This window comes from Lontra canadensis, unplaced genomic scaffold, assembly GCF_010015895.1.
Source record: "Lontra canadensis isolate GAN:19392208 unplaced genomic scaffold, GSC_riverotter_1.0 scaffold14, whole genome shotgun sequence".
NCBI lineage: Eukaryota > Metazoa > Chordata > Mammalia > Carnivora > Mustelidae > Lontra > Lontra canadensis.
In genome coordinates this window covers 14,203,214-14,220,116 of record NW_022631008.1, presented here as the reverse complement: position 1 = coordinate 14,220,116, position 16,903 = coordinate 14,203,214, and the positions used below count along the sequence as shown (strand labels likewise).

The window sequence follows — 16,903 nt, the reverse complement described above, 5'->3', positions numbered from 1 at the left end:
GTTTAAGAATTTGTTTAGCATCTAATGAAAGCTATTTACCTCTTCTTAAGAACATTTATCTATGCATGTTCTCACAGAAGCTTCTCAAACCTGGTGAAGCCAAAGTTTTTGGAACCAGGCTTTAGATTAGCGGTTGCCTTCTTAAGCCCAAGGACCAAAATCTAGCCACTGCTTGTGTCTGTATGGCCTTTGACCTAAACATAGCTTTTACATTTTTAAATGAAGAAAAAAAAAACATAAATCCAAAAGAGGAATACAATGTTTTGACATGTGAAATGATAGGAAATTTAAATTTGTGCCCATAAATAAAGTTATTTATTTATTTATTATTTATTTATTTATTTATTTTTTATTTTTATTTATTTATTTGACAGAGAGGGAGAGAGAGATCACAAGTAGGCAGAGAGGCAGGCAGAACGGGAGGGGGAAGCAGGCTCCCCACTGAGCAGAGAGCCCGATGCGGGGCTCGATCCCAGGATCCTGAGACCATGACCTGGGCCGAGGGCAGAGGCTTAACCCACTGAGCCACCCAGGTGCCCCCCCATAAATAAAGTTTTATTGGATCATGGCCACACTTCCATTTACATACAGTCTGTGGCTACTTTATTTTTTTTTAAGGTTTTATTTTTATTTTAAGTAATCTCTATATTTATTGTCTGGCTCTTTACAAAGAATGTTTACTGATCCCTGATGTAAAGTTTCAAAGTTTATTTTGTGTTTATTAGTTCTATTTTGTTAACTGCTAAATTGTGTCTTAAGTTTAGGATTTGAAAAGGACTTTTACAGGCTGCTTAAAAGAATATGAAATTGTTTACCAAATGACTTTAAAATAATACTAGAAGTCATTAATATGGTGTTTGGAAAAATATTTAATGATGTGGCAAAATGGTTCTGATATTGCTTTAAGTAAGAAAAAGAGTATGAAGTGAATAATTAGTGTGATCTCAACCACATAAGTACCATTAAAGAGTAGAAAACAAGTTTAGAAAAAAATGCACTCAAATGCTAGGCCTCTTGATTGAAGTTATAGATTTTTTAAAAACATTTTTACTGGCCAGTACTCTATAGAAATTGTACAATGTATCCTTTGATAATAAGAAAAATAAAATATTGAACAAAGTTAAGAGTATAGTTGTTTAATAAAAAAAAAAACTTTCAAAGATTAGAATCTTCTGTGATAGTATAACTCTAAAAGTTTTCAAGAGAACAGATTAATAGAGTGAATGTAATTATAGGACCAGAAATCATTTTTAAAAATTAAGTCTTACCCATTTAGGTAGCATGACAGCTAGGTGCCAGATGCTTTATTTTTCCCTCCATGGAAATTATATCCACGAATCTGCTAAAGAAGTGTTGGTCTTAATGTTAAGAAACAATTTTCTACAAAACTGAAGCATTGTGAGTTCTATACTGAGAGGTGTTTGGTCAAAATGTATGCTAGACCATTCTTTGTTCAAAGGAGACTCAGGAAATGGTCATCATCATAACGCAGAGATTCACACTCTATAGAAAACTGAATGGTTGACCTGTTTCTCTGTAGGTGCTATGCTGGCTTGGTCTGCTTGATGAATGAATGAGTGAATATATAAATGAATGAATTACCTTTATGTATGACTTTTTGGCTCTGTAAAAAAAAATGATTTATATATTTTTAAAACATGCTAGGAGATAAATGACCATGTTAATTAAATTGTCTTATGAACAGCTATAAGGAAAAGGAATCATTAAAGAGAACAGGATCAAGCTGGGAGACAGGAATCCCAGAAGCCTGTTCTGCACCATCTTCAGTGCTATAATTGTGATTAAATTGCAAATAACCTCAGAAAGTGTATTGTTAAATAGCATGAGGGGAGAATCTGATACATCAAAGCGATCTACTGAAAAATAAAACCGGGATCCATTTGGTGAATACTGCTCTGGCAGAATGAACAAGCAAAGGAATATCTCAAAACTTTGCTAGTAGCAACAGAATTGTAGCAGAAGAATTTGAGAAGAAATAAAAATTAGAAATTACTTTGCTCTAATACAAAATTCTACAAAATAGGTGTTTGTATTCCATCATTAAGGCAGGGAAGCAAACTCGTCTGCCTGAGTTCACAGGAGACTCAACATGGACCAGACTTCAAAGTCTTGACTCTCTTCTCTGTATCACACTATCACCATTTCATTGACTTACTAGCCTTGTTTATTTATTTTATGAACTTGAAAATTTTTTTCTCCTTTCCATTGTGTTAACAGTCCGACCCAGAGCAGCATTTGGAGGGTTACATCCGATATTTCCCTTTTCTCAAACCAGATCTTAAAGCTCTCTGTTCCCGATCTCCATTTCTCATTTAGAGGTCTTTGGAAATGCATCTATAAAATGCACTCATTCTTGGGGCGACTGGGTGGCTCAGTGGGTTAAGCCTCTGCCTTCAGCTCAGGTCATGATCTCAGGGTCCTGGGATCGAGCCCTGCATCAGGCTCTCTGCTTAGCTGGGAGCCTGCTTCCCCCTCCCTCTCTGCCTGCCTCTCTGCTTACTTGTGATCTCTGTCAAATAAATAAGTAAAATCTTAAAAAAAAAAAAATGCACTCATTCTTTACTGATCCCTGCAACCTGCAAAAGAGTGTGGGATGCTAGAAAGTCAGCAGTAATTGCCGCAGTCCTTTACTCTAATGGGACAGATAGTCTTATAGGAGATACAGATAAACAAATGAGATAATCTGAGACCAGAGGGCACACTGGTGATGTGAGCATACTCAAAAGTGGTATGAAGTGTGGACTCGGATGGAGGATGGTAAGTACTTCCTGGAAGATACATCATCTGAGCTGAGATCTAAATTAAGATGAGGGGGACCGAGTTGAGTTAGGGCTGTGTGCAGAGGGCTCTGCCAAAAAGTGCTTATGGGAACTTGACAGAAAAGAGGCATTTGCTCTATTCTTAATTATCTAAAGGTCATTCGGTATGAGTGAGCAGTAGTGTGCATGTGTGTGTGTGTGTATGTGCGTGTGTGTGCACACACATCAGTGCCATAGTAAAAACTGGTTTGGAGAAGAATGGAGAGGCTAAGTTATTGAAGGTCTTGACTAATGATAGTAAGTAGCACTTAACACTTACTCTGTGCTAGGCACTGCAGCAAATAATTTTAATATAACATGTTTATTCCTCACAACAAACCTAAGAAAAAGGTATACCATCCTGATCTCCATTTTATATACAAGGCAAAGGAGACACACAGAGGCTAAGTGACTTCAAGTTCTTGGACCAAGTGAGTGACACACCTAAGACTTGAGCTCCAGCCAGTCTAGCAGGAGAAGCATGGTCCTTCAACAAGTATCATTAGCTTCACCTGGAAATCTTGTTAGACATGTAAAAATTCAGGCATTGATCCAGACCTACAGAACCAGAATCTGCATTTTAACAAGGACCAGGTCCTATCCGAGCACCTTAATGTTTGAAGAGATCTGCTGTAATCCCCTAGACTCTATTGTTTCTCTTTAACCTTGAGAAGGAATCTGGACATTATCTTAAGGTCAGTGGAGTATTAGGGAAAAGTGTGAAGAGAGAGCTTGGCAGAATTAAATGTGTTTTTAGAGCAATTGTTTTAGGTCAGTTGTTCTGGCTTCCGTATGGCGAATGTAGTAGAAGAGGACAATTCTGGAGGCAGGGAGACCAGTGAAAGGGCTGCGGTTAACCCAGTAAAAGAAGATGGCAGCTTCAAATAGTGTGGTGGCAGTGTCAGAGGAGAGGCATAGGTGAATAAATGAACTTGGAGATTCTTTGGGTCTCCAAAGATACATGAATTGAGGGAGGGAGGAGTTCCCCCAAATTTCTGGCTTGGGTAACCGGTTTCATCATGGTATCATTTACCATGTAAGAGTATACTTTAAGGAAGCAGGGCAGGGAGCAGGAGAGGGAAATGATGAATTTACTTTTAGATTAAATCATGAGATTTGAGACTTTGGGGTATCCAAGTAGAGTTGTTTAGCCAGGACTAAAGAGAGCATTGGAAACCATATAAATGACAGGGAAACCATATAAATTACTTGGGCATATTGGAAGGGGTCTTAGAGAAAGTCCTCATTGTTCTTGATGTCTCTCCCTCCTTCCCCATTTTACTCACCCAAGCCTGCTCTACTCAGTTTTGTTTTCAGCAAACAGTTGAACACATAGGTCTATAGCTCAGAAAAGATATCTCAGATCTAGATTTTTGGATTCGCCTATGGAACGGATGATAACTGAAGCAGTGAAGTTGCCCAGGAAGAGAAAAGGGAGTCCAGCATACGGGGAGAAGAAGGGGAACCTGTAAAACAGACCAGGAAGAGTGGTCTTAGTGGGAGAGAACCTTGAGTTTGGTATCATAGAAGCCCTGGGTGAAGAGTGTCTCAAGGTGCGGAAGGTGGAGAAGAGGGTGAAACTGATTTGAGACACTGATGAGATAATGAGAAATGTCTGCTGGATTTAACAATACACTAGTGATTGATAACCTTCATGAGAACTGGGGAAAACTGGTGAGGACGAAAGCCAGACTTTGATAGATTGAGAAGTGAGACTCAGGATGTAGAAATTAATGAGTGTAGACAAATTTTCCGGAGCTTGATCTATGAAGCTGAGGGAGAGGGGAAGTGTAAGAGCTCAGTCATGAAGGAGAGGCATTTTAAGACGGATAATTTGAGCATGTTTAAGTGCTGATGGAGGGAGCCAATAAAGAAGGGAAGGTTGAAGACGGTGAGCCCTGAAGGGTAAGATATGCCCTGTTAGGGCACTGGTTTGGCTCTTCCCTTTTAGGTTCCAGTGTACTGATAGGTAGGTATGGAGATTTAGGAGGATGGTCAGAGAAAGAGGAGGACATCTCTACAGTCATTTATTCCACATTCTGGGGTCCTCAGTGGGTTAATCCTTCCATCCTAAGTCTTGTTCTCCACAAAAGGAACTGTTCTGCTACTTGAATACTCCGCTTTTATTTCCATGACCCGCTGTTCAGGACAAGTATGGCCATGAATTAACTAAGCACCTGCTTTAAAAATAAACCCTTAAACTGAAATCCTTGCCTTAGCCTTACCTGCCTTCAGGTGAGGACAGTTTAAAGAGACAGTTCAGGTGTTCTTCTATCCTAAGACTTCTGAAGATTTTGGTGAACCAACTGGCACCAAGGTATGCCTAAAAATGAAGTTTCTGGCTTCACAGAAAACAGTAGTTCATAATCAGGACCTCCAAGAATACTCAAGGACAGATTTCAGGGGTCTCTCAACCCCAGAAATGTCACTGAAAAAATCTATTTGCAATAGGCCTTTTTTGTTTGTTTGTTTTTAGAAGAGAGTACACTGATTCTGTCAGATTCTTATTTTTTTTTTAAGATTTTATTTATTTATTTTTGACAGAGGGAGAGAGATCCCAAGTAGGCAGAGAGGCAGGAAGAGAGAGGAGGGGAAGCAGGCTCCCCGCTGAGCAGAGAGCCCGATGCGGAGCTCGATCCCAGGACCCTGAGATCATGACCCAAGCCAAAGGCAGAGGCTCAACCCACTGAGCCACCCAGGCACCCCTGATTCTGTCAGATTCTTAAGAACACCTGTAATCTGTGGAGACAAATGTCCAAGCTGATCATTTCAAGGGCATCAAAAGGTAACCAAGAAAAATTATGACAATCACAGAGGAAAAAGACAATTACGAGAGCACAGAAATACAAGTTTCTTGAACTGATATCTGACTCAGAACTCCCCATGCGAACCCAAGGATTTGGTTTTCAATTCTAAAGAAATCATGTTTCCTAGATTGAAAACATAAAAAACAAATCAGAGCTTTTCCAACGTGTTCTAGATGAACATTTATTTTCAATATTATGGTAGAAACTTACTAGGCTTGCCTAAGGAACGCAAATTAATCCACCTTTATTCAAAATGTTGTTGGTAAGTATAATAAAAATAAGAGGTAAACTTGTCAGTGAAGTGATGTGATATGAAGACGCAAATGTGCCCCTCTTGGTTAGGTAGAACAGACTCAGAACTGGCAACTAATGATAACGTGTGGAAATAGAGCAAGTGTGGAAAATAGACGTGGGTGTTTACCTTCCCCATCAAACTATTCAGAGTCTGGCTTCAGGCATATATCATAACAAATGTGGTAAGAAATACCATGTATGAAACATTTTTGCAGTGTTTGTGTTAAATATTCATCTATAGCCTTTGCTAATGAAAACGCTAAAATTTATACATGACAATATTATGGATGTGAAATGACAGCTAAAGTGACTTGAGGATTTTCTTACATTTTATTTATCAGGATTACAAATTTTATTAATGATTCTTTTTAGTTTCCACCTTTCTGAAACCCAGACTGACAGCTGAGGGGTTGCATTTGGTTTTTCAAATGGCTGACAGACTCTGAAGGGAGTCTGACTATATACTGGTAAAAAACATAAAAACATGTGGGAGGCATGCTTTTGCTGCAGTAACCGTTTGCTTCGGGAAGCAATGCTTTCGATTCCTCTACTAGATTATATATTTGTGTGGGCCAGACACAGACATTTCAGTTCAATGTCCGAAAACCTCACATTAGGAATGGTGTTTAAGCCTGCATCTGGAAAGTAGGCAGGTTTTTCTTGAAAATAGAAGGAATCTCACTAATATTTAAAATCTGTAAATGACTTTGAATTGTGCTGTGGATATATAAACCCAGCCATAAAATAACCACAGTAATAAAGTTAGTCATTCAAATAAGTTAAGCCAAGTAAATCCCCAGAATCCTGCCACCTCCTTTTCACGGCAACAAAGCTACAGATAACCCCCGTGTATAAAGACCACTTTCAGAACAGAGGCGACAACTCGGAAGAGTTCTCTGACCACTGTGTAACCTCCGCATGCATATTATTGAAATGAGACATCTGAAAATCTCATCTTATAAAATTTGACAACTGTTGGCTCAAGTGGCTTTTGAAAAGTTTCTAAGAAACATCAAGATAAGCACTTACTTGCCAAGTAAGAATTTTCTCATAAGCAGTCACTAGAAAGTTTATAAGAATCTCTCATACTTAAAAAAAAAAAAAAAAAACTAAAGCCGAAATGCCACATAAAAAACTACAAAGGAAATATTACAGAAAAGAAAACAAAACTTACTTTTTCTCAAGGCTGCCTTTTCCTGTGATTTAAAGAGTATGAAAGGAGAATATATGATGATGATTTTTGTCCACCAACACTTTCAAATGTCAACTCCAAAAGGAACAGATGGACCACCAGAGCTATCTGAGGGTCCCTCCCAACTGCAGCTTTTTCAGCTTTGTAGAAGGAAATAGGGGAGTGAGTTGGTTTCCTCCAAGTCTTGTGATGTGCGCATAGCTGACTCCTACTGGGCTGAAAAAGCACTCCCTGTCAATTTTTACGTCAAATTGTGAGGAACAAATTCTCTGCAGGATATCCTTAAAGGGAAATCCTGCCAAGATTAGTACTTGGAATATCTGGATAAGCCCCCAAAAGTTTAAAATACAAGTGTATATACAGACAACTCACATACATACGCAAGACATTTCCACTGCTTAGGCTAAATTAAGGGCATATTTAACTTTTTAAAAATTTCCAAAATGATGATGTACTTTCTTTTTCCTTGATTAATATGTTTTTTTTTTTTTTTAATTTTGTTTTGTCTTGTTTTCGATGACTCTCTGAACCTATCTTTTAGGTTAGAAATGGTTGCATTACAGAGCTTTTCTGTTGAACTATCTGGAAAGGGATGAGGCCCCATGTTCTTACCTGCAGAATTTTTTGTTGCTTGAGAGATAAAACCTGGGGTATGGCCTCTATCACTGCGTTCTTAGGAAATTTGAGAACTTAGAGCCTTGGATTTGACTAGAATACCCGCAGGTCGTTACCTGCTTCCTGAACCTCACTGTGGACTCGCCATTCCCTGCTTTTGCCTCTTGCCCCGTGAGCTGGCAACAATTGTTATGTCACGGCATGGCTGTGTGACTTCATTTAAACAGAGACTTGTCTGGTCTTTTGAAATCTTTGATTAAAAAATGAGGAAAAGTGGATTGGGATCCCTGGGTGGCTCACTCGGTTAAGCTTCTGACTTTGGCTCAGGTCGTGACCTCAGGTCATGACCCCAGGACCTCAGGATCAAGCCCAGCATCGGTATTCTTGCTCTGTGAGGAGCCTGCTTCTCCCTCTGCCTGCTGCTCCCCCTGCTTCTGTGCGTGTGCACTCTCTCTCCACCCCCTTCTCTCTCTGACCAATAAATAAATCTTTAGAAAAAAAAAAGTGGATAGAGATTTCGAGAGTTGAATCTAAAGAAATGTATGAATATTGAATTAATCCAGGACAGGAATTTTCCGTGGGTCAGTTTGATCCATAAAGCAAATAAGGTTTGTTCCTAGAATCTCTGCTTGAGGCTGTTTCTTCATTTTATAAGGTGGGGTGAGAGGAGAAGTGTTCTGCCTTCACCCCATTTATTCCCAGACAAAAACTGTTCTTGTTCTAAGCGCTAACGGAATTACACACTAATATTTTCTGAGATCGAACTCAGGTGGATACAATTAAAAAACTTGAGTTAGGGAAATGCAAAGCCAGTCAAGTGTGTGCATTGCTATTCACTTGAATTCGATGATTAAGATATGAAAATGAAAACATGAAAAAAAAAAAAAACCATGGCAAGCAGCGACAACAAATCGATTCAGAGAGAACACGAATACTTTCAACTAGTGATAGATTTTAACCCTCATGATACTACTGCTAGCCAGGAATTATTTTTATCCTTTTCAGGGCGAGGAAATGGAGTCTTGGAGATATAAAATTGCATATGTTCCCACCTAATTATGGGGCCATCATCCTTTGTTTACTCCTATGCTTCCCGAGGGGGTGATCTACATTCACTGATAAAACCACTGATCCTGGGGCCTCTGGGTGGCTCAGTGGGTTAAAGCCTCTGCCTTTTGTCTCAGGTCGTGATCTCAGGGTCCTGGGATCGAGCCCCGCATTGGGCTTTCTGCTCAGCGGGGAGCCTGCTTCCCCCCTCCCTCTGCCTGCTTCTCTGCCTACTTGTGATCTCTGTCTGTCAAATAAATAAAATCTTTAAAAAACAAAAAACAAAACTTCTGATCCTTCTGGTTCCTCCTCAGACAGTTGCATTAAGTCTTCCCCTTGAACCACTCCACCAAAAAAGCTTCATTAAGTTCGTAAAAGGTCTTAAGGAGCATTTTAAAGAGTACGGTCTTTAACCTTACCTGAAATTTCTCATCTTTGGCCCTATTTCTTTTTGAAATTTGCCCTCGGTTTCCCTAAGTTACGCGCTCCTGATTTCCTCCCTGTTCTTTAGCCTCCTCTCCCTTTATTCATCTCACCCTTCCCTAGAACTTCCTCCTCAGGTCAGCAGGCTTCTCTGCACACTCTCCATGGCACTCCTGATGGAAACCATTAGTGATTACATGACTCCCAAACCTGTATTCTCACTTGTTATCTAAGGTTCCAGACCTGTCTCCTGTTGGCTGTTGGCTGTCTTTGTCTACAGGCCCTCATGCACCTCAAACTGAGAAGTCCCTAATACATCATCTCATCTTCTCCCCACTCCAAACCTGCTAGTCTACTAGAGTTCCTCCGCAGGGCATGACACAATCATCCAAGCCGTCATCTTAGACCGTCCTCCCTTATTCTGCCCCAGCCCCATTATTTATCCCCAACCCCAACTTCTGCTGGTTCTGCTTTGTTAAATCTCCCCCTCAAGTTTGTCATCATCCCTGCATTCTGGTGCTCACTTTTCTCCCTTGGATTACTGTATCAGTCTTGAAATGGTCGGTATCCTCTCCTGTCATTTCTCTACATTACTGTAAAACAATATTTTAAATTTATCGGTTTATCAAATTATAAAATACATGCTTCTTGCAGAAAACTGGATTAAGATTTGAAACAAATAAAGTTTAAAATGACTTGCAATCTAAGAGAGTCACAACCCAAATCTCTTTAGAACATTTTGTATGCATGCATAGAACTATACAAGGAAATGTTTATGTAAATGTACTTATGCAAATGTTTATAGAGTATATTTAATTAGAAAACCAAGGCCACATTATATATATAGTTCTGCATCCTTTTCTACTTAATATACTGTGAATGATCTTCCAAATCAAACATTTTAAAGTGGTTATGAATTAAGGCTGCAAAATAATGAAACACATGAAATATATTGTAGAATAGTGCACTTCTGTCTCTCTGATTTGTTTTCTTCAACACCAAAACTTACCCTGAGCGTTTATAATGTATGAATCACAAGGACTTAGATTTCAGTAAGAAATGGGGAAGGAGAAAAATACAGCACACTCATTTTAAGTTCATTTACGTTCATTAGATACTATTTAAACCACTATGTATTCTATACTCACTATGTGTCCTGCCTCCAAGCAATCTGTAAGTCTACGTGATAGAGTTAAGGTACAGGTACATTTTAGGTGAGTAGACAAGCTCAGTAGGAAAGCAATTTGACCAAGCACTTTTTCTTCTTCACATTGAATGACAAGAAATATAAGAGAAAACCTTTGGGAACTTTGTCTTAGCTTGACTAGTCAGAGAAAGGTGTTTTTGTTTGTTTGCTTGGTTTCATTTTGGTGGACCGTCATCTGAATAAGCAAGAATATTTCAGAGCCAAGACCACCACCTCATTTCTGTGTAAGACAGGTTGTCCATGCTCCTTTTTGACTACAGGCTGGGAAAAAGACTCCTACATACTAAGTCCCCATTTTACTTTTCAGATAGGAGAGACACTGATTTCACAAATACTATATTTTAAAGGATTTTGCTAAGTTGTCAAACTGCCTTTCAGAATGGGTGGTCTTTCTAAAAGATCTAATTACCTTACTTTCCTGCTTAATTAAATCTCGAAAAGATTCCCCTTATTTTCAGGAAAATGGCTAAACTTTCTCGCTTAGTGTACATATAAGGAATTTCAGGATCTCTCTCTGGTCTCTTCAGCTTCATCTTACCCTACTTCCCCAGACCATTTTTCATATTTCTCATACTTAGGGTTTCCGAAATGTCTAGTTCATGTTAGTTCATGTTTTAGTACTTCCAGATCTCTTCTGTCCCAGAAACGCCTGGCTGCTTTCCCTTCCCCCATTTTCCCAAGGCTAGTCCTCCTTTTCTTTCAGGACTCAGTTCAGGAGGTGATCTCTAGTCTGTTTAGTTCCCTCCCACTGTCAAAGACATTTGACTTTCATTTCTTCCCCCACATCACCCTCTGATTATTTCTCTCAAAATGCTATATTGAACTACAGTTGTTGATTCTTGTCATCTCCTTGAAAACAAGGTGTATTTTTAAGATGTACGTTGGTACTTCTAGTACTTGGCAGTCATACCTGCATCCAGGATATTGCTGTGCCAATGATTTAAATTCCCCACGTCTCCCCTTTCTTCTATCACGCAACATAATCCCTTCCTTCCTGCTCTTTAAACACACATCAAGGTTAAGTCTTATTGCTAATCACTGAAGGGAAATAGAGGTATAAATAGAGGCAAGGCTGGTAAAACAAATAAAACACAACACTGGGAACTTATAAAAATTTAATACATGTCCAAAGTAATTATTCCCTCTTGTTTGGTGATGTAAATGAAATAAACACTGTATTTCTGAAAGCCTGAAAGTCAAGGCTTCTTTCTTTGATGGTTTGGAGTAAGTCTCTCTTGGGTTCTATTTATTTAGTGTGGTCTTCAAGGTAGAACAACTTGTGTGAATCCTTAGGCCATTTTAATGGCCAGTTTCATAGTGGTCCCAGATTTCTGTGGAAAATATACATCCCAGAGGAGTTTATCTACATGTTTCTTTCATCTCCCATATACACTGGGGTAAAGGCTTCATTGGTATTAGTCGAAGAAAGCAAAGTTCCATTGACCCCACCCTCTACCCAACTCACATGCTAGTCCTTGATAGAAATAAAGTCCCATTTGGCCCTGGGTTGAGTAGCATTTCTGGGGAAGGAATGAACTGCTCCTTCTCAATCTATATGCTGTACTATCACGGTTGCACTTTGACCTCATCCTTGGTGCTTTATGGTCTAAAATATATTCTTCTGAAGAGTTCAAGATGGTTCTATATTCAGTTTAAGCAACTTCTACACTTATTAATCTAATCCAGTATTAATGTCTTTTCTGAAAATTCACTGATTTTGATAAGATATGCCACTGTTCATTGAATTCTTCTGATGACCAAAAGTGGGTTTCCCTTGACTCTTCAGAAACACGTGGTCTGGAGACAGAAACATGAACATGTTATTCAAGTATCTCTATTGTATCTGCAACAGTAGGAAGTAGCAGATATGAGAGTACAGCTGCACATTTGCTGAAATTCAGCTAACTGAAAATGATTACTAAGGTGAAATGGTTCATGAATGGTAAACATTCTAGGAATGAGATATTGAGGACTATGGAACTATTTTTCCATAAGAAAAATTTAATAAAAACTTTGAAAAATGTTCAGTATCAGAATTTTAAAATGTAAATACACTACATTTAACACACACACAATACGTTCTAGTAATTAAAATAATGAAAGCTTCGAAGTACCACAAAATTTAATAGAAACAAAATTTTATTTTTAATAACATCCTTAAATCTGCCTACCAAGATCATAGTAGATAACCATTTAAGAATTTTTATTTTAACGAAATTAGAATTTTACATACAAAATCAGCTAGATTTTTTCCAAAAACAATAAAAACTCTTATTTACTGTGGAAAAATATGAACCATTTCGATGAATGAAAAAAAATGAATGTGAACAGGACAGAATGGTTTTCTTTTTATTTGCTTGGCTGTCTCTCCTATTTTTATTCCTACAAATTAATAAAGTCAGAATGATTTTATTTACTTCACTGTCTATGATCTAGTTTGACACAAATGTGGATTACTTTGGTATCTGCTGAGACATAATTGAGAAGGTTCTTTAAGACTGAATAAAACATTAGACTGGGTGTTCAATATTTTGAAAACTGAATAAACAAAACTAACTGAAATTTGTGGTCACAGAGGATTTGTCATTTTTCTTCCTTTGCACATATGAAAATACACTAATAGAAAATTACCAATGGAAAAACATTTTTAAATTTATGTTACATTCCTATCAACTTTAATGATAATACTTAGTTAACAATTATATCAATTTCTTTCACTAAGTATTAATACTTTGGAATTAGAAGTAGACTGATATTTGTATTCAGACATTTCAAAACACGTACCATATAAGGAATTACGTAAAATAGTACTTTCTTGATACTTGAGATTTAACTTACTATTCTATTCAAAATAAATTTCTTTTTGATATAAAATAAATTGTTGCTTAAATCTCACTTGCTTGAAATTATTACTCCAAGGAACTATTCGTTACTTTTAACTACTAATAATCTTTAGAAAATAAAAATACCTATTTTCTTATAAGGATTTTCATTTTTGGAAAAAAAGTTCTAATGACTTCAGTGCACTTCTGGATTCTCCCATAACAAAGAATTAGATGCCAGAGTGACTACTGTTATAAAAAAATAAAAGACATTTAGAAATGCAAACTGGGTTAAAGAAAAATACTGTATTACATTTTGTTATTCCAATGTTGAAATTTGACTTATACCTCTTAAGAAGCAACTTTTTTCTCTCACTTGTTAGCATCTTGTGTTAGAATAGAGCACAGCAGTGCATGGGCCCCTCTGGTATTCTGCACCTTTAAAGATATCCCCAACCAAGGTCACTCTTGTGGGGGATATGGGAGGCCCTCTATCTGCCAGAAATAAGAGCAAGGGCCTAGTAATAAAAAAAAGTTTTTGTAAATTTCTGTATTTTAGGTTTGAAGCACTCTCTATTAATTTTAAAATCCATGATTTTTATTCTGACACCAAAGGGTTTTCTTTTCCTTAAAAAAAAAAAAAAGACCACATTTTAAGGTGCTGCCTAATATATATATAAATGTAAGAATGTCACTTGAAATCTAACAACACAATGCATGAGTCCTTTTCTAGATGGAAGATTTCAGAAAATTTATTCTTCATTCGGCATCTGAAAATAAAATAAACCTGAAATGGTAATTTTTAGAATTATAATGTGAAAAAGAAGTCCTCCATGGTTGAACCCAATTTACAAAAAATTCGTGTTTTTCTAAGATTTACACTGAATACGACGACACTCCTCTTTAAACTGAATTGTGTGTGTGTGTGTGGGGGGGTTATAGGGGGAATCAAGGGCTGTGAAGTGAATATTTTTTGGTAACCACTCACTTTAAACTTTGGGAAAAAGGTTTACTATATGACAAAAGTAAATCAAGATCATTACTCTTCTGTCACAGATGATTTCCTGGACTTGAGAACAAGGTCTTTAATGGATGAAGAAAGTTCCTGAAGCTCTTTGCGAGTAGTGTTGGTGATATCTTCTTGTTCTTTCTCTAATTCATCACTCAAGGGATCATCTCCCTGTCCAGTCTTCTTATTTTGACTAACTAAATGCCTTACAACTAAACCTTGATACTTTACCAAAAGAGTATGCTGATCCTGCGAAAAAAGAAAAGAGAAGAAAGATTAACAAACATGATTTAATTTTCTATGGAACAAACCGAATTTGTTCAACCCATACACCGTGAAGGTCTTCATCTTTACAAATCACTGGCCACGTAAGTAGAAAGCTCAAACTAGTAAGGTCCTTACTGGCAAGGAGTTGACAGGCTAGGGGTGATCAAACATGAATACGCATCATTTTAATGCAAACTGACTCAGCTAAATTCTATTAACTAGAGAGTAAGTCAAAGTGATATGGAAGTTCAAAGAAGCCAGATTCCTTTTAGCTGAGAAATTTCTCAGAAGAATTTGTGCAGGTTAAGACTTTTGGAACTGGTCCTTGAAGAACAGGTTAAATTTGCATAAGCTGAAATGGAAGACTTCTTTTTACCACAGATCTTATAGAATCCCCAAAAGATTCTTGAGCTATGCTGAGTTTTTAAAAATCAATCTTCTGATTCACCGTTCACATTCTCAGAACAGGAAGTCATATTCATATGTTTTGTGTCTTATTGTTCATGATGATTTATACCTATCCATTCAAAATATTCAGAATCTAAAAGCTTTAAAAGTTTCAAGTGTGTGGAAAATGTGATACCTCTGGAATTTTACTATTAAGAAAAGCAATGATCTGTGGGACACATCTTCCAGGTGCATGGAGCATGCTGTGGGTCGAGAGCTGAAACAGAAGGACCGCTGTGAGGTGCAGAATAAGAGCAGGGTCTTCTGTGACTTTTAGCTGTTCGGCCAGTGCTTGTCGATGCTGGAACAGTATCTGCCTAAACAAAAATAAAATCACAAAAACACATTCTCATGCTTTAACAAGCTCTCACCAATTTTAGTTCTTCCCTTCTGTATTCATTTTTAGTCTTCTCTAGTTTAATTATCTAGCTCCATAAACATCTTCAGGGACATTTAAAATATGAAATATAGACACGTAACCCAAAATGCTGTGGATAAACTGATATACTAGAACACGACAGAGAAAACGATATCGCTGGGATCCTTAAAGTGTACTTTTTATTTTGAGTTGCTGGGGAATCAAACAGAAGTGCACTGATATAGGTAAGCTTTCCTGTAAAGAAGGTCTCAAAGCTGGTATAAAGTTCCCAGGCTTGGGATTAGGGAGCCTTGCTACCTTATTGATACTGGTCAGAGAGGGCCACCTATGTATTGGATATGCTCGACGGTCTGCAGCCGTTTGGATACAAGCATTCTTTGTGCAAGATTCAGAGAGTCAAATTCCAACTTCGGATATGAAATATCACACATCTAAGAATTTATTAATAATACAGATTAATTCAATGTTACCTTTCCCTTTTTTTGTCTCCCCTTTTTACCATAATATCGCAAGCTTCTGCTGCAGAATCCAGACAAGAAAGAAAGTCTTCTATGCTCTGAAACAGGTATTTAATACAGCAATTTACTTTTATTAACAGGTTGCCTAAAGAAATATAGTCACTTAATGGTTTTGTAATTTTACATCCTAAATAGAATTTTTTAAAAGGTCATTTTGTTATTGAACTTGAAATTATGATTTAGGATAAAATGTTCCCAGCCTGTTCTCCCCCTTTACCTCTAGAAGAGATTGAGTTTATATTTATTCTGATAAAAATCTACTCAAAGATCACAAATTCTAGTCCCATTATCTAAACAGAATCAAACTTTACTTACCTTTTCATTCAGAGAGCTATGGAGTTTTGTGAGAGCTACTTTGGTTTCTTCTGATAATTTACTTAAAATTTTTTTCCTTACCTATAAAGGGAAAAAAGTTCTCTTGGGATTGTGACTTTGACATGCAGTAGATAGAAGATCAAACAAAAGAAAACAAAGCATATTTATTTATTACTATAATAGAATTACTATAATAGAATGAGGAATGGAATTTATCCTTGTTTGTGAACTTCAGCTTTCAAACTAGGGACAAAAACATTCTAAAATTGGAGAGCTAGCCAAAAGCCAGTCAGCCAATCAAGCTAGGTATAGCCCTACTCCTCCCTTTTGGCCCAGAAGCGGAAGAGAAAGATGGGGAGGGGAGGGAGAGAGAGAAAAGCACTCATCTTTTGGGGAAAAGAGAATTTGGGGTTAAGAGGCTACTCCCTCCATTTTCCATTGGGGTGGGAAGAATATTCTTCCCTAATGCCAGATGAGGGGGTTCCCACTCCCAAGTTCCAGAATGCCTATCAACTAGAGAACTTGCTCCAGGGCTGGCTGGCTGTTATACTCTATGGTGGGCGGAATCTTTTCAGCGTCCCTCTCCACATAAATGTATCTTGTGAAATATGATGGCATTCTTGACCAGAGTCTGATGGCCCTATGAGGTGTGAAATTTCTGGTGGAGGCCTAGTGGAATGGGTTGACTGAAAGTTACAGTGAATCTTGGAAGATGAGGGAGACCTACTGACTCCCTGTCACA

At 37.7% G+C, this 16,903-nt stretch overlaps 2 protein-coding genes across 6 annotated transcripts in view; both read right to left on the bottom strand.

Annotated features, from left to right (window-relative positions):
• The window catches only part of FHL5 (four and a half LIM domains 5), a 45,106-nt gene extending 37,369 nt beyond the window's left edge, over nucleotides 1-7,737 (bottom strand). Inside the window, exon 1 of one of the 3 annotated variants that reach the window (XM_032858157.1) lies at nucleotides 7,725-7,737. The gene's annotated coding sequence lies outside the window, so the exon portion shown is untranslated. Of the gene's footprint in view, nucleotides 1-7,094; nucleotides 7,325-7,724 lie in introns of those variants that run through there. The other 2 variants (XM_032858159.1, XM_032858156.1) reach the window with 2 other exon arrangements.
• Nucleotides 7,738-12,525: 4,788 nt separating this feature from the next.
• Nucleotides 12,526-16,903, bottom strand: part of UFL1 (UFM1 specific ligase 1) — a 33,519-nt gene continuing 29,141 nt past the window's right edge. For all 3 annotated transcript variants that reach the window (XM_032858153.1, XM_032858154.1, XM_032858155.1), the window contains 4 exons: nucleotides 16,162-16,242; nucleotides 15,799-15,884; nucleotides 15,086-15,266; nucleotides 12,526-14,484 (listed from right to left, as the gene is read on the bottom strand). In XM_032858153.1, coding sequence (XP_032714044.1) covers nucleotides 14,266-14,484; nucleotides 15,086-15,266; nucleotides 15,799-15,884; nucleotides 16,162-16,242 — 567 coding nt within the window. In that variant the 3' untranslated portion in view covers nucleotides 12,526-14,265. The remainder of the gene's footprint in view (nucleotides 14,485-15,085; nucleotides 15,267-15,798; nucleotides 15,885-16,161; nucleotides 16,243-16,903) is intronic.